The 16,531-nt window shown below is 39.0% G+C and overlaps 1 protein-coding gene, 1 long non-coding RNA gene and 1 pseudogene across 2 annotated transcripts in view; 2 read left to right on the top strand and 1 right to left on the bottom strand.

Annotated features, from left to right (window-relative positions):
- The first annotated feature begins 6,375 nt into the window (after window positions 1-6,375).
- Window positions 6,376-16,531, top strand: part of SPINK8 (serine peptidase inhibitor Kazal type 8 (putative)) — a 14,708-nt gene continuing 4,552 nt past the window's right edge. Inside the window, exons 1-3 of the mRNA XM_039837647.1 lie at window positions 6,376-6,503; window positions 14,323-14,369; window positions 15,147-15,268. Coding sequence (XP_039693581.1) covers window positions 6,437-6,503; window positions 14,323-14,369; window positions 15,147-15,268 — 236 coding nt within the window. The 5' untranslated portion in view covers window positions 6,376-6,436. The remainder of the gene's footprint in view (window positions 6,504-14,322; window positions 14,370-15,146; window positions 15,269-16,531) is intronic.
- Window positions 8,461-16,531, bottom strand: part of LOC120582305 (uncharacterized) — a 16,031-nt gene continuing 7,960 nt past the window's right edge. Inside the window, exons 2-3 of the long non-coding RNA XR_005647533.1 lie at window positions 13,433-14,270; window positions 8,461-9,326 (exon numbers count right to left, since the gene is read on the bottom strand). This is a non-coding gene — a long non-coding RNA (uncharacterized LOC120582305). The remainder of the gene's footprint in view (window positions 9,327-13,432; window positions 14,271-16,531) is intronic.
- LOC120582573 (uncharacterized) lies at window positions 13,155-13,277 on the top strand (annotated as a pseudogene).

Below are 16,531 nucleotides of genomic sequence, written 5' to 3'. Positions count from 1 at the left end.
TTTTCGTTTCTAAAATATTTAGAAGGGCCGCCTACCCAACAACGTTTGCTTCTGCTTCTAGATTCTTCAAAACCACAGTTCCACTGAGGCTGCTACAGCCATCCCTCTCCCCCAGACTTCCTTCCTGCTTCACTTAAGAGCACTGTCATATCGTTATATTAATTTTCCTCTCAAGGGTTTTGGACAGAATCAATCATTACCTCTTTTGGAAAAGGACACCAGCAGGGAGGGAAAAAAGTCCTTATTTACTCCTTTCTCCTTGGCAGCTCTATTATGCACTGGTTTTTTTTGGTGTGTTTCTATTTCACTATTTTATGTCCTAAATACCTGGCTATCTAAGATTTGTGAGGAAGTATGCAGAATTACACATTCAGGGAAATTTATCCCTCAGAGGAACCATAATTCTCTCTGGAAAGCAAATTAGATTCTCCATAGTCATTTACTGCGTCTGAGGATATCCGCTTCCCATCGCTCTGGAAATCGCTGGAAAGTTTCTCCTCTAGTTAATTTTGACAGTCTCTTTGGGCACGTTTATTAACCATCGGAAATTATTTACAATCATAATACTTTGGGCAAATCTTTTTCAGAAATCAGCATGATGTCCCCTTGCAGCCACCGTCATTCCTGCTGTAGATGTCAGGATGATCACAGATCTGGAAGGAGATGAGGTCAGAGATTCCCAAAGATATAACCCAGAGTTTAGCTGCTCCTTGCCACACACACAGACGCTGTCACCCCTGAGACACTGTCCTAGTATCAGAGGTCTGTTAGGTGAGAAGTCCCTATATTTCAGGTGAGAGGACATGTTGGAAGACATGCTGACCGTGTCTCCGATGTGGGGGAAACAGTCGTTTCTCTAGCAATTGCAAAGACCTGACCTCGGCCCTTCCCCTCAATCAGCCTTAGAGACCATTTACTTTGTCTTCTAGAGAAAGTGCTGTCTGAATTTATCTTCATCTTTTCTCTGCTAAAAATATTTACTCTTGTAATTTCTATCTGCAAAATAAACATTATAGCACACGCATCTCAAGATATTTAAATAGTTCATTGAGATCATCAGAGTGATCATCACGTAGATGATTTTTAATATATGTTAGTGTACCTGCTTTCCCTCTGGGCTCTGGCTGCATGAGCCTGGATGTATATTTCTGTAATGAGAACAAGATTCACTTGGGTGCCTGGGAATAGGTTTACACTACCATCCGTGTCCTCTTCATTTAAGTATTTGTGGATTTGAGAAAGGGTCAGTCACTGCTAAGTATGAACATGTAAACACTGTGAAATCGCTGACTGGGAGAAGAAAGCAAACTGAACTCGTGCTAATAATATCAGGAACATTGCCATTGTTTCATGCAGCATAAAAAGCTGAGAAGCCTCCCATCCCCCCGTATCTGGCTGTTTATGATCATCCTTATCCCAGCACACATCCTAAATGAGCCCTTGTCATCTTCTCTAAGCTCTAAGGGAATCTGAGGTATTGAGATATAAAAAGTGCATGTCAGAGTCATGCCAATCGAAGTGGCCAGCGCTGCACGCCTTGCACAAGAAATCTGTCAAGTTTTAGAGAGTGACAATGTATATAGATTTTAGGCAAACGGTCTTCTCAATTACTAATCAAGTCCAGAGGCCATACAGACAACAATAAATTCATCTAGTATTTATATTGTGTTGTGCTTTCTCTAACAATCTACTATCACCTCAGCTCTCAAAACTCACATTCAATAACTTACTGTTTTAGACAAATATACATTTTATATACACACACACACACACACACACACACACACACACACACACACACACACTATCCCTGGAGCAGCACCTTTTACCAAACCAGTTCTTTTGGGTTATACAGTGAGTCATTATCTTTTGTTCAATGATTACTCTGTTTTATTAGTCTTCAATTCTGTTTCAGATTCTCGTCTACACTTCTATTGTGCGTTTAGTTTTCTTCGACTCGTTTTCTCTCATTCCAGTGTTGCTAGCCTTGTTTCCCTCACCAATGTAGCTCCTCCTGTAGAGTTCTCTTATACTTCTTACGTATTATTATTTTTATTTTCATTATTCGTTATCTAATCTTTCACCTATTGTTAGTCGAGCATTGATTCACTGGAGCCAGGGAGTAGGGGGTGGGCAGAATTCTCCAATAGAAACATACAATCAGATACCTCTCTCCTTTTTGCAGAAAACCAAGACTTCGTGTTCTGATTCTATCTCTACCGTTGGTCGTCTCTGTGACTCTAACTATCCATTTCCTCACTTCTTCTTTCTCTCTTCTCCAAACCTCTGACCTACTTGTCTTCAAATACCTTTCTATCACATGGCAAAACCTCAGCTCTTTAACTCCATGCATCTGTGTTCCACGTCCCCAAATTAAATGATTTTCAAATTCAGAATCTTGCAACATGTTAATATTCCATTAAAGGTGTGCTTTGGGACTAAGATAAAATTCTTTCAAAAAGCACACACATTTGGGCATTCCGTGTCTTACCACTTTCTGAGAACTTAAGAGAGAATGGAATATTCTGCAAGATGGGTTAGACTTGAAAAGGGGTTTGGGTGGTCTGGACCCTTCTGCTCCTAACTACTTAGATTTAATTTGGGATGATCTTCTAAAGACACCTATTTACTCTTTCATGCTGACTCTAATTAAAGTTGATTTTAAAAGAATTTAGAACTCTAAATTTTCCTGTGCTATCTTCTACAAAAATGTTACTATTCACACACGAATATTAGAAATGTTATAATTTTTCTATTTATATTGAAGGGAATACAATCTTTAAGCTCCCATATTTCGATGGCATTTGCTGGAAGATTTTCGTGCTTTTGTTTCTCTATGTCTCAGAGCTGTTATAATTAAGGAGACAATCAGTGTGTCTCTACCCAAAGTGCTTGTGATCAGTGAGAAGCTGCCCATTTTCTTTTCTTCATTTAATTTTGGGACGCAGAACACAAAGGCATGGAGTTAAGGAGCCGAAGTTTTGCCATGTGATAGACAAGTAAATGAGAGGTTTGGGGAAGAGAGAAAGAGGAAGCGAGTAAATGGATAGTTAGAGCCACAGAGACTACTAACCATAGAGATAGAATCATGTTCTTAACTGAACATGAAAGAATGTAAGTTTGGAGGATTCCGTGATTCAGATGATCCCTTTCGATAATTTTTAATTGTTATTTCTGCCCCTACACGCATTTTTCTCCTCCTGCTATTTTTTTTGAAATCCTCACATTCCTATTTTTCTTTATCAATTCCTTCAGGGTATGGATGGTTTTGATGAGTTGATTATTGAATGGAAGTGACTAGTCGAGTTGAGTAGCTGGTGGGTGAAGGATTCCAGGAAGAACTTAATGGTGGCAACCACTTATTACGGAATGAAGCCTGAATGAAAAGCTATGTTGTAACTGGGCTGAGAACTGGTCTCTTTCTATTGCCTGGTTTACTAAAATAACCCACGTATAGTTGCTCATGGGAAATCTCTGTGCTTTTCACTTAATTTTTTCATAACTCTCAAGCTGCTCTAAACTATAGATTTAAAAAATAAAAATAAAAACCACGATGAGATACCTCTATATGCCTACTAAAATGGCTGAAATTAATACAACTGAGAAGATTCAATATTGAGGGGCAGTTTGTGAAGATCTAGCTACATAGGCCTCTACCAAGGTCCTGTTTCTAAGAGATCGATTTAGAGTTTTGCTCATGGATTCTAAATATTAGCACACGAAAGCATAAGAATGGATGACTCTTACTGTCTGTGCACATGAGGCTCTGAAGTGCCATCCTAAGTCCTAAGCTGGAGAATAAGAATATTTATTATGGTTCACTAGAACCTGGCCATCTGCAAGGGAAAATGAATCTTAATATCTTATGCCCAGTGCCTCTCTCATGTGAGTCTTTTTTTTTCATGTGTCAGATGAATAGTTTGGATCAGGTGACATTCCAGCAATCTTAAAAGGTCTGACACTGATTCTCAGTGATCACTAGTTTGAGAATTTAATGGGATTATTGAGCTATTAAATTTTAGTAATAATTTCATGTGTCAAGTGAAATTTTATTTAAAACAATATTTTGACTGTATATAAAATAGACACTAGCATTTGACACGCTGCCCGTTCCAGATTTAGCATTCGATAAATACAAATTTTCTACGGCTCTCTCTACTCTGTCCTTGTTACTTTTTTGCAATTTCATAAGCTAAGTAAGTTCCTGACTCTGTCACACTGTGAGAAACCAGTTGGTCAGCACCGACTAAACTGCCTGAAAACTGAGCCTCAGGTGAGTTTTCTCTTCTTCAATTTCTACCTGATTGCCTGTTTGATTGGATAGGCAAATAAAAGGGAAACTGGAAGGAGAACAGATCATAAAAGGATCTTATTTGTTTGGAGAAACACACAAGTATCCAACCTAGCATGAGTAAAATATGTGGGGATTTGGGTGAGGATGTAGGAAAATTCGAACATTTCAGAAGGGTAAGAATTAGACCATGTCTCCTCCACCATGGGGTCATGATTCCTCTACAAGTCACCAAGCTTTTGGTGTCCCAGTTTCAAACCTCAAGAGAAGATGCCTAGGACAGTAGTAAAAAGACAGTGTTTGCTCTTTTACAGAGCTTATTGTCTCATCTAGCAGTGGAAATAAACACTAAACAAATAAATAAATGTATTCCTAAATTTTCCGTGGAGGTCACTGAAATAGAGGTATGTAAAGCAAGATAAGGGATTAGAATAATGGAAGAAATCATACTGAGTCAGGCAGAGTCACCCTGAGGAGGTTATCTCAGCAGAGAACAAGCCAGTAATTCAATTATTTGTAATTATTTAAACTTATGGTGAAGAATTTCACATGTCACTTTAAAAATATATAAGTGGGCACCAAATTCAGAGGGATCAAAAGCAAAAACTTTGAAGACAATCATGGTAAACACTGTAGACAATCAGACCTGTTCTGAGAGAGTACATTGACCTCTCTGGACTCTACGTCACGTCCCCAGTCAAGGCCCTTTATTCAGGACTGGGACCTAATGAATTTACGTCACCCACTAACCTCTGAATTTTCCCTGTAAAAGAAGCTGGTGTTTTGAGGGACGTTTTGTTCCAAGTGGTAGAAAGAGCTACCATTTAAGGGAATGAAAACTCCATCCCAGAATTCCTCAACTTTACTAAATAAGATTGAACTTGACAGATTCCACAGAAGGTAACTTTCTTCTTTAAGATTCTGAGTCAATATAGAAACATTCTAAATTAAATATTTCAATAAAGTGAATACGTAGTTTTGACTACTGATAACATTAACTGCATATGCAGATGTGCCAATGTATATATTGCATAAGTATCTGAAACTATCCTGAATATAATTGTAATACAGATAAAAATGTAGGAATTCAAAAACTGGGTATAACATAACTCTAAAATGATAGATTCAGGTTTGGCAAGAACAACTAGATTTTGAAGGGTTAGTGGACATTACAAACATGAACTCATGAAATTTAGGCATTACAGAATTTGGAGTCAGAAGAAATAGGTTTGAGTCATGTCTACACTTTCTAACTTCAAAGTTCACTCTCTTCCACTGCCAGACATTGTGACCTTGAAAAGACACTACCCATCTCCACAACACACACATTGTTATTTTATAATCGACAAACTGAAAATAAAAAATATCTTGTCCAGCTAGTTTCTCAAAGCAACTGTAGGAGCCACAGCAGGTAAAGTGGCCTTATTAATTTGCAAACTTTTGAGAAGGAAAAGAGTTACAGTCTTTATTATTTGCTTTTATTCAGGAAAGGTCTTGGGCAGAAATTACCTAGACATATAAATTGCCAGGAAAATGTATAGAAAAAGAGTATAGAAAGCTGCAGATAATAATGTTAATCAGCTTGTACTATAATGTTTTCAATAATGCAAGTAAGTTGCTGGTACTCTACGGTTTTCATTTCAAGAATGTTATTAAGTTACTAAATATTAACACCAAAGTAATCATGTTATAGAAGATTAGGGATATGGGAATGAGTGTTCAGTGTTTTGTCCCTTGCCATTTCTTACCGTCTGTTGACTTACCTGTGTCACTTAACTTTCCAATGATTACCCTTTTTACCTCAGAGATAAACAACAACTTTTAAACATGTCGTTGAAGAATTCTTGGTGCTAATTCTGTATCAAAAGATTCCTTGCAGATATTCTTCATGACCTTTTTTTCCTGGCATCTTCTAAAATTCTATTTTTGAGATCCTTTTTTTCTAATGTTTAATTATTCTAGGCAAATGACTTACGCAATTTAATTGCATCATGGTTCATTTCAAATCACCTGAGGCAAGAATAAATCTGAAGTATTTACATTTCGTTTCTTGGTCAACAAGGATCACTGTGAGAATCTGTACTTCAAGTGGAATTTTCTCTCCTGGTTTCAAAAGCTGCATATTTCCACAGCTCTTCTGCCACCATGAAGGGGATCTCCTTGAATGCCGTCCTCGTTCTGGTCATCACTGCGTGGGCTGCTTTTGCAGTTGGTGAGTTACATGATCTTGCTCTGCCCGCATTTTCTGCAGTATATCTAGGATCATGGGGAAATTAGAGGTAGAAGAGGAAGTGCCATTCAGTTTTACTTGATCCTAATTCCTCATGTCACAGATGTAGAAAATGAAATCCTGAATAAGAAAGGATTCACACGGTGTCGCCGATATCGACGCTGGGAATCAAATCCAAACCTTCCAAATTTATGACTGTTGAACTTTTCAAAATACCTGGTTATCATCCAGGACGTTCAAACCTTAGAAAGATTTGTTTCCAGAATCTGTACATTTACATTTCTCAGACTCAAAGAGAACTTCGTTAGGATCTATGGAAGTAAACTCAGACATCACTCTGGTTAATGGCTGGTTTTAGAGTGAACAGTGGTCGTGGCTAACCGTGGGGATTCTCCAAAGGCCTCATCACTTTTTTCTTCCGTTTGGACCCTTAAATTCTTTCTCATTTGCCTTCCATCTCTTACTTTCCATTGATGTTCTCTCTCACTTGGAACATTTTTTCAAGTCTCTCATATCTTAAGAGGCTCTGTAACAAACTGAAAACTATTCTTCAGGCTTCTCCTATCTTACGGGGAAAAAAAAAAATCTTGTCCTTCCTCTACCAAAGAAAAACTGTTTCCTTCTACTCACAAGACTTCTGACAACATGTGGGTCTTCCACACCACGTAATTCTCCGGTTCTCTGTGGACACTGACTGGGTGTCCTACAATTTAATTCAGTTATGACAATAACTACCTAGCATTAGCACAGACCCCGTAGATTAGGGACTCAGTCCCACAAGACGTCCCCCCTCCTTCAGACACCAGTGGCAAGTCTGGGCCTCCAGCCCTCTGACCGACTGGCTATAAATCAAGGGTTCCCGTGACTCCCTCCTCAGATTCAATGATTGGCTAGGATGGCTCGCAGAAATCAGGAAAGTGTTTTTACGTACTATTACCAGTTTGTTATAAAGGAGACAACGCAGAAATGGTCACATGGAAGAAGCGCATGGGGCAAGGTCTGAGGCGAGGGGCACTGGGCGTCCATGCCCAGCCTCGAAGTTCTCCAAACCTCCTCACTGAAGGTTTTCATGGAAGTTCCATTAGGAAGCATGACTGATTAAACCACTGGCCGTTGGTGATTAATTCTACCTCCAGCCTCTAACTCCTTCCCAGAGGTCGGTGGGGGGGCGGGGGAGGGGCTGAAAATCCAGATCTTCTAACCACATGGTTGATCCTTCTGGCAACCAGCCTATCCTCCATCAGAGTAAACTGAGGTGCAGGGTTGAAAAAGGCTTCCTGTGAGTAACAGACGCAGGAGTTTTAGGAGCTCTGGGTCAAGATATGGGGACAGAGACTAAATAGATATTTCTTATTATATCACATTATATCCCCTTCTCTACCAAATTTAATACCTCTGACGATATCTAGGCATTTTTCTACACTTTCTCATCCTTCCGTGAATCTTCATCCCCACTGGTGCCGAGAACACCACCTAGTGGCACGGGCCTCCCCACAAGCCCGCTGTGTGCCCTTGCGGCTGAGTCTCATGCTGACCCTCTGTGGGGAACACGACATAACTCGACCGAGGTAGACCAGTCCATCTTTTCTGAAAATCATGCTGTCCTTGTCCTCATAGTTTTATGGCTTTGTATTTTCCCTCAAATGTTTCTCTCCTGTGTACCCACATCCAGTGACCCTGTTCAGTTGATAAAACACTTAATATACCACGTAAATCCATGCCCTTCTGAGAACAATGACTCTTCCTCAACGAACATTCTCATCATTGTTCCCTGAAAAAATTTTTATGTTCTCCTTCACCGTTCCTTTTGCCACTAGCTTGAGTTCCTTCAGCCCATCATCTCTATTGCTATAAGAGTTTCCTTTTTTAGTGCAAATTTTATCTTACTAAACACAGAAGCCTTTGCGATAATTCCCTTACTACCAGGCTAGGTCTCCCAGCAGCCACTTATTTACATATCCAATAAACACATAGCATGTGCTGACCTTGTGCTAGAAACTGAGCTAACCACTGGTATGCTGCAGGAATGGTCCCTGGCCTCACAGTGTGACAGACCAGCAGTCGGAGAGATCATAGTCCACATCGAGTGCTGGCATACATTGTGATAAGTGTTCTCAAAAGTAAGAACAGTGAGAGTCTGTGGAACTTAAGCCACGGCCCGCTTCTTCCCTCATTGCTTAGCTTGGCATGATGGAAGCCCCACTCAGGGCAGGCATGGCCAAGAAGATGGGGCTCCCTCACTCCCTAGCTCACAGTCAAGGGCAGGGGTATCTCCCTGAGAGAAATAGATCATCGATATTATCACCCCCGTTCCTCAGTTCTGTGTCGCTAAGGCTAAATCTCAAGAGAGTGAGACCAGGAGGTAGGAGGGCTCTTTTCCTACCCAGATCCCACCTTGGCGGGGCAGAGGCTCTACCCCAGATGAGAAAGACTGAGAATCGTGGGTCCCAACTGCCCTCACCCCAGTTTTCTTGTCGATTGGAGGTTCGTTCCATGCTGGGAGAAACCAGCTGGGAAGATAAGAGGTTACCATCCCTTCCCAGTCCTCTGCTTGTAAAGCAAGGTGTCACTCTGAAAGAAGCAGGCCACTGTCCAGAGCAGTGGCACAGATATTTTGCTAACAAAAGGCAGACCATAAGAACAGGGAGCTCCAAAGATTTCCCCAAAGAAACTAATTTTATTTGGAACAGAATGTGGTGATGTTGGAGTCTAAGAGAGCTCTCAGAAACAAGGGAGATCTTGATGGTCGGCAATTAAGGGGAAGTTGGTCTCTCCATCAGAACGACAAGCTCAACCACAGGCCAGCTAGTTTACCAGAAAAAAAAACAGGGGACAATGCTGTTAAAAAGAGTTCCCAGGGGTCAGAACAAACCTCAGACACTGGCCTCAAAAACTACCCAGCAAAGGAGTCCAAATTTAATTGGATCAGACCATGGAGCAATTTATGCCTCAGAGCGTTGCTGGGAAATAAATAAATAAATAAATAAAGCAATCATCTGGCAATTATCAGGGCTTAAGAGCTGGTATGATACCAACATAGGCAGATAGCTTGATAGAGAGGTCAAAGAAAGAGACAGTCAAAGCAAGCCCTGCTAAAACCGCTGCCATCTTAGGCCGATTGGGTATATACCCAAAGACACATCCTCTGAAGAGTGACATCAGAGGCTTTGCACTGCAGGGAAAATAGATGTCAGTAAAATAGCTCAGCCAAGGCATTAAACACATAAACAAGCAAACAACAAGCCCTGAGTGGGAGTGGGGAGAAGTCAGTAACTAGAGTTGCTACAATATACTATCTAAATGTCCAGTTTTCAACAAAAAATTATGAGACATGCAAATAAAAAACGTTCCCATAGACAGTAAAGCAAGTAACAGAAACTGCCTGTGAGAGGGCCCAGGTATCAAATCTAGCCAACAAAAACTTTAAAGCAACTATTATAAATGAATTCAAAGAACTAAATAAAAAAGGAAGTCATGCTTAAAGAAGTAAAGGAAAATATGATAATAATGTGCAATCAAATAGGGAATATTAATAAAGAGACACAAATTGTTTTAAAAAGACAAATGGAAATTCTGGAGTTAAAGAGTATAATAACGCAAATGAAAAATTCACTAGAAGACACAACAGTAGATCTGCGCTGGCGGAACTTAAAGATTATACAACCCAAAAATAAGATAAAGATATATGTATATACATATAAAAAAGAACAGAGTCTCATAGAACTATGGGACACCATTAAGAGTATGAACATCACAGAAATGGAAAAAATAAAAGAGAGAAAGAAAATATTTGAAGAAATAATGGCCGAAACTTCCAAAAATGATGAAAAACATTAATCTGCACGTCCAAGAAGTTCAATGAACTTCAAGCAGGACAGACTCAAAGAGATTCACATATAGACACATCATTATCAAACTACCTGAAAACAAAGAAAAGAGAAAATTTTGACAGCAGCAAAAGAAAGTGAATCATCACATACAAATGATTTTCAGTAGGATTAACGGCTATTTTCTCGTCAAAATCATGGAGGCCAAAAGGCAGTGGGGTGTATATCCAAAGTGCCAAAAGAAAAAAAAAAAAACTGTCAACCAAGACTCTTATGTGCAGAAAAGCTATCTTTTAAAAATAAGGATGAAATTTAAGATATTTAAGACATTCCCAGATGTATAAAAGAGAATTGGTGGCTGGCAGACTCGCCTTACCAGAAATAAGGCATCTTACAAGTTCTTCAGGCTGAAAGCAACACCAGATAGTAATTCAAACCCACATGAAAAAAATAGAGAGTGTGGCAAACATAACTCCAGAATTATAACAAACAGCATAGATTCATATCAATTCTCCCTCTTTTCACTGACGTTAAAAGCACCGTATAAAACAGCATGTTTAAAATTGCATTATTGGGCCTATACCATATAGAAATGTAACATACTAGACAACAGCACAAAGGAGGTGAATGGGAGCAAAGCCGTACAGGTGTAAGGAAATGACACCAGATAATAACTTACATCCACTGGAAAAAGTGAAGAGGACCAGAAATGGCGAATAAAAGGTTAATATAACAAACTCTCTAAATACATACTTCCTGTCTGTTCTTCTCTAAGCTTCTTTAAAATACATAAAATGATATAAAATAATAATTATAGCAATGTATTGTTGGGCTTGTAACAAACAGAGATGTAAGATATCTAATAACAACAGCACAGAAAGAGAGAAGAAGAAATAGAGCAATGTAGAAATAATATTTCTAAACATTACTTGAATTAAAATAGTGTAAATCTGAAGTATATCCTGATAAGTTAAGATATACATGGTAAGCCATAGTGCAACTACTAAAAAAATTCAGTGAAGATAGAGAAAAAAATTATTAAGGGAATTACAATATTACACTAGATTACATGCACTTAATGCACTAAAGGAGGAATAGGGAAGCGAAAAAGACAAAAGACAGAAGGAAACAAAAAGTAAAATGCCAGATGTGAATCCAACTCTACCATAAAAATATTAAGTGTGAATGAATTTCACAATCCAATCAAAAGGTAGGATTTGTCAGGCTAAATTTAAAAAACAAAAAACAAAAACAAAAACAAAAACAAAAAACAACTCTATGCTGTCTATAGGATATATGTACTTTTTTTCTAAGAAAGAAAAGCTGATCCTGAAATTCGTATGGAAATGCAAAAGAATGAGAATTCCAAAAAAATCTTGAAAAAGAACAAGGGTGTAGAAAACGCTCACACTTTCCAATTGCAAAACTTGCTACAAAGTTTATAGACATCAAGAGAGTGTAGTGTTAGCATTAGGATAGAAATATAGATCAATAGCATAGCATTGAGAATCTAGGGGGGAAAAGGCCTTACTTTTAAGGTGAATTGATTTTAACAAGGTTCCAAAATAATTTGATGGAGAATTGTCTTTTCAACAAATGCTGCTGGAAACAAATGGATATCCACATGCAAAAAAATGAACTTGGACCCCTTCCTAATGTCATAGACAAAAATGAACTCAAAATGGATCACAGAACTGAATGTAAGAGCTAAAATTATAAAACTGCTAGAAGAAAATATAAATGAATTTTTCATGACCTTAGGTTGGGCAAAGCCTTCTTATATAAATCAAAAGCAGAAAGAACAAAAGAAAAAATAGTTAAACTGGACCTCATCAAAATTAAAAACTTTAGTAATTTAAATGATACTAACAAAGATATCAATAAAGTGAAAAGACTATCCAGAGAATGAGAGAGATTATTTGTAAAGCATATAACTGATAAGGAGCTAGTAACTATAATATATAAAGAACTCTTAAAACTCAGTGATAAAAAGATAAGCCAATTTTTTTAAAATAGGCAAAGTATCTGAATAGACATTTCTCCAAAGAAGACACACGAATGGCCAATGAGCACATGCAAATATGCTCAACATCACCAGTCAATAGGAAAATACATATCAAAACCACATGAGATACCACTTCATATCCCCTAGGATGGCTATAATCAAAAAGAGATAACGAATGTTGGCAAAAACGTGAAGAAACTGGAACCCTCATACGCTGCTGATCGGAAAATGGTACAGCTGCTTTGGAAAATAGTCTGGTTGGTAGTTTCTCAAAAGATCATCATGTGACCCAGCAGTTCCATTCAAGAGAAATGAAAATACATGGCCACACGAAAACGTGTACATGAATGTTCATAGCAGTCTTCCTCATAATAGCCAAAAAGTGAAGACAACTAAAATGTCCATTAACTGATTCATGGATAAATAAAATGATATACATATATAATGGAATATTATTTAATTATAAAAGGAATGAAATATTGATGAGTGCCATAACATGAATAAACCTTTAAAACACACTTAGTGAAAGAAGATAACACAAAAGATTATATATTGTATGATTCTATTTATATAAAGTTTCCGGAAAGGACAGAAAACAAATTAGTGGTTGTCTTGGGAGGGGGAAGGGAGTGGGTGTTGAGAGAGGAATGAGAAGTGACTGCTGGTGAGTACAAGGTTTCTCTTTGGAGTTAAGAAAATGTTCTAAAACTGATTATGGCGATAGTTGCTGTGGGTCCCAGGTCTGGCTGTGATCCAGCCTTGTGGCTAGGGATAGGACTCTGGATTTAAAATGTTACATTAGTCTATGGCCATGCCACCCTGAACAAGCCAGATCCCGTCTGATCTCAGAAGCTAAGCAGGGTCGGGCCTGGTTAGTACTTGGATGGGAGGAGGCCACCTAGAAAGACCAGGTGGTTGTAGGTATAAAAAATAAAAATAAAATAAAATGAAATGTTACATTAATGTAGTAAGGCGCCTGTGCCTAACTTATGCAGGTATGACTCAGCTTATTGTTTATTATGCATGTGTGGCAGAATGCCAATATTATTCTCTGACATATATAAAGCCCATGCGGTCACCTAGTGCAGAAGCGCGCGCCCCCGGCAGTAAAGTTGGTGCCTGCCATTTCATTCTCATGCTGGCTCCTCCTGCATTCTTTCGAATGGGCGTCTTACCACCGAAACCTTCCCTTCTTGATCAGCTCAGCTCTGACAGTTGCTTACCTGCGAATATACTAAAAACCATTGACTGTACACGTTAAATAAATCAATTCTATGGTATGTGAATTATATCTTAATAAAGCTGATATATATACTATACCGCTGATAATATAACATATGATATACTTATGTAATAACTATATCTGATTATAATATATAGTCTACGGCCATACCACCCTCAACACGCCTGACCTTGTCTGATCTCAGGAGCTAAGCAGGGTCAGGCCTGGTTAGTACTTGAATGGGAGACCACCTTGGAATAAAAAAAAAGTGGCTGACAGATTATAATGTATACTATAATTATACTATATAATTATATATAATTAAATATAATAAAATACTATATACATATATATGAATAATTGCAGACTGCTTTGGATCAAGAATACGTCTTAATGGAACCAGCATCTTTTAAGGTATCTCAGTATATTACTATTTCATGGTAATTTGTAACTTACAGGATGTTTTCTAAAAACAACTGAAGATTACGGAAATTGTTACTTACTTGTGAAGTGGAAGGGCTGGAATTAAGATCTTCAATTTACATGAGGGAGAGGGGCAGACGTTTCCAGATTCTTCACTTCTTTGGAGGGCAGCAGAGGGACCGCGGCCTCTTCAGATGGAATCCGATGCTTCCAGATGGGATCCGATGCTTCCTGCGTGCCAACCAGGGTCTCTCTCATCCTAGCTATTTTACCTAAGAGCAGAAAACAGAGCAATGGCTTTTCTGAATGTGTTTTATCTTCCAGACTTCCATCTTCCTACTGGTGAAGGGGCTACCCCAGAAGACACAAAGGTGAGCTCTGATTCCTTGGTTCCCGAGAACAGGAATGGGGAGGTGGGGGCCAGAGGGGACTTGCAGGGGAATAGCACCATGATAAAAGCTGAGTCATCGACTATACGTAGCACATTTTATATGTTCCTGAGCCCTCTTCCCATTTATTATCTCAATCAGTTCATATAACTCTTATGAGATGGAAGGAAAGTATTTTGCATCATTAAGTGGATGATGAAGCCACGGCTCAGATTCAGGTCTGTCATACGCTGTGGCAGTCACTCTTTCCGCTAAGATATACCGAGACATTCATCCTGCCTCCCACACTCCAAGGCCACACAACGTATTCGCTTTATCCCCTTCCTTCTACATCCTAACTCTGCTGTGACAAGTCAGAGCCCACTGCTGTCTGAAGCACCACACACAAGTCACTCAGTAATAGTCATAAGGAAATTCTAACCTTGACAGACATTTTCCCTTTGTAATGTAACAATCCCAATTTGCAGTAGGTAGGGCAAGGATTTTCACCCTAATAAGGAATTTATAGCTCAGACTAGGAAGCCCACAGATTACATATTGTATTATAATATGTTCTGTTATGTCATTATATTTATTAATTGTATTAATTATATTGTTGGTGGTAAGTGTCATGGGTCAAACACCGAGGCTTCTGCAGCCTGCTCTCCCAACTCCTGGTATAGGGCTCCTGGTTCCATCCTCCTCCCCCACTACCAGTGATCACTGTCAGAGGGCCTGGACGAAGGCATCTAAAGCAGTAGTCTGTTGTCTCGCCTTCAGGTCGACTGCATCAACAATATAAATCAGTGCTGGTTCTTCTCCTACACCAAGCCAAGTGAACCCATATGTGGCAGTGACCAGGTTACCTACAACAGTGAATGTCATCTCTGTTTCATACTTCTGTGAGTCTTGATTTTATTCTCCCTTCTCTCGAGTCAGGAGGCTAAAGGCGGCCAAGGTAGGAATGACATCTTCAGAATGCTCCAGACACTACTCCACTACTTGCTTCTCCATTTCTTCCATCCTTCCCTGTGCTCCCCAAAGTGATCCCCATTCATGCGATGCACAGCCCCGTGAGATGAGGGTGCCGTTTCTGGCCTGGATAAAGACCAAGTGGAATGAACTCAGTAGCAGGTAGACACAGCATTCAGATCATGTGACCATGCATGAGGATTATCCTCAGGTCCCTTCAAGCCGGAGAACAGAACCCTGATGAAGGAGGAGGAGGGTCTGGGTGATGAATCTTCCCAGCGGATCATTTACTGATGGTCGAATGGATATCATTCTCCCAAACAACTGTCTTTAGCTTTCAGTCTGGTATGAGATTCAGTCTTTGGGTCCATCTTATGTGAGCAGCTTTGGATGATGATTATGTAAAATGCCAAATTCTCTGGTCCAGAGAAAATAGTGAGGCCTGGAGGTTTTCATCAAGGAGACTGCCTTAGAGGCGGGAGGATCCCCTGACATCTGCGTTCTCCTTTAAGGAGAAGAGCCACAGTCTTAGGTAACTAAGATTTAGAGATTAAGTCCAATATTTTAAGAGAGAGGAAAAGCAAAGACATGAGAGGAGATAAAACTTATGTCTTTTTCCCCTTCCTCTTCTTGGCTTCTCCTTAAAAGAAGGAATAATAATCTTGGTGAGGATAAAAGATGTTGGCTGGGCAGGATGGGACTTTTTTTGCATTTCTGGTTGCATAAATAGCTAAACTTACACTAAAACCCATAAAAGAGTTGTGAGGTAAACAACTTTGGTTAGCCCCCATCACTAACAAACAATCAGATATCTAACAATCAGAATGCACACCTGGGGATTCACATCATAGATTCACAGAACACTAGAACCAGGAGACATCTGAGAGATAGCTACCAAAGAATTCATTTTGACTCTATTTTTGAATTATATTCTTAGCAGTTACCATGGGGATTGCAAGTAAAATTTTAATTTATGATAATCTAGTTTGGATAAATCCCAAATTAATTACAAATTATTTTTTAAAAACTTTGCTTCTATAGAGCATTCCACCTGCTCTTCTTTGCACTGTTATTATCATGCAAATCACACCTCTATACATTGTATGCCCATCGATACATATTTATAATTATTATTTTGTGCAGTTGTCTTTTAAATCAGAATATACCTAGGAGAGGAAATTACTGGGTCATAC

The sequence above is a fragment of the Pteropus medius genome, unplaced genomic scaffold (assembly GCF_902729225.1).
Source record: "Pteropus medius unplaced genomic scaffold, Ma_sr-lr_union100, whole genome shotgun sequence".
Classification (NCBI taxonomy): Eukaryota; Metazoa; Chordata; class Mammalia; order Chiroptera; family Pteropodidae; genus Pteropus; species Pteropus medius.
The sequence above is the reverse complement of the archived record's forward strand: the minus strand, read 5'-3'. Positions and strand labels throughout refer to the sequence as shown.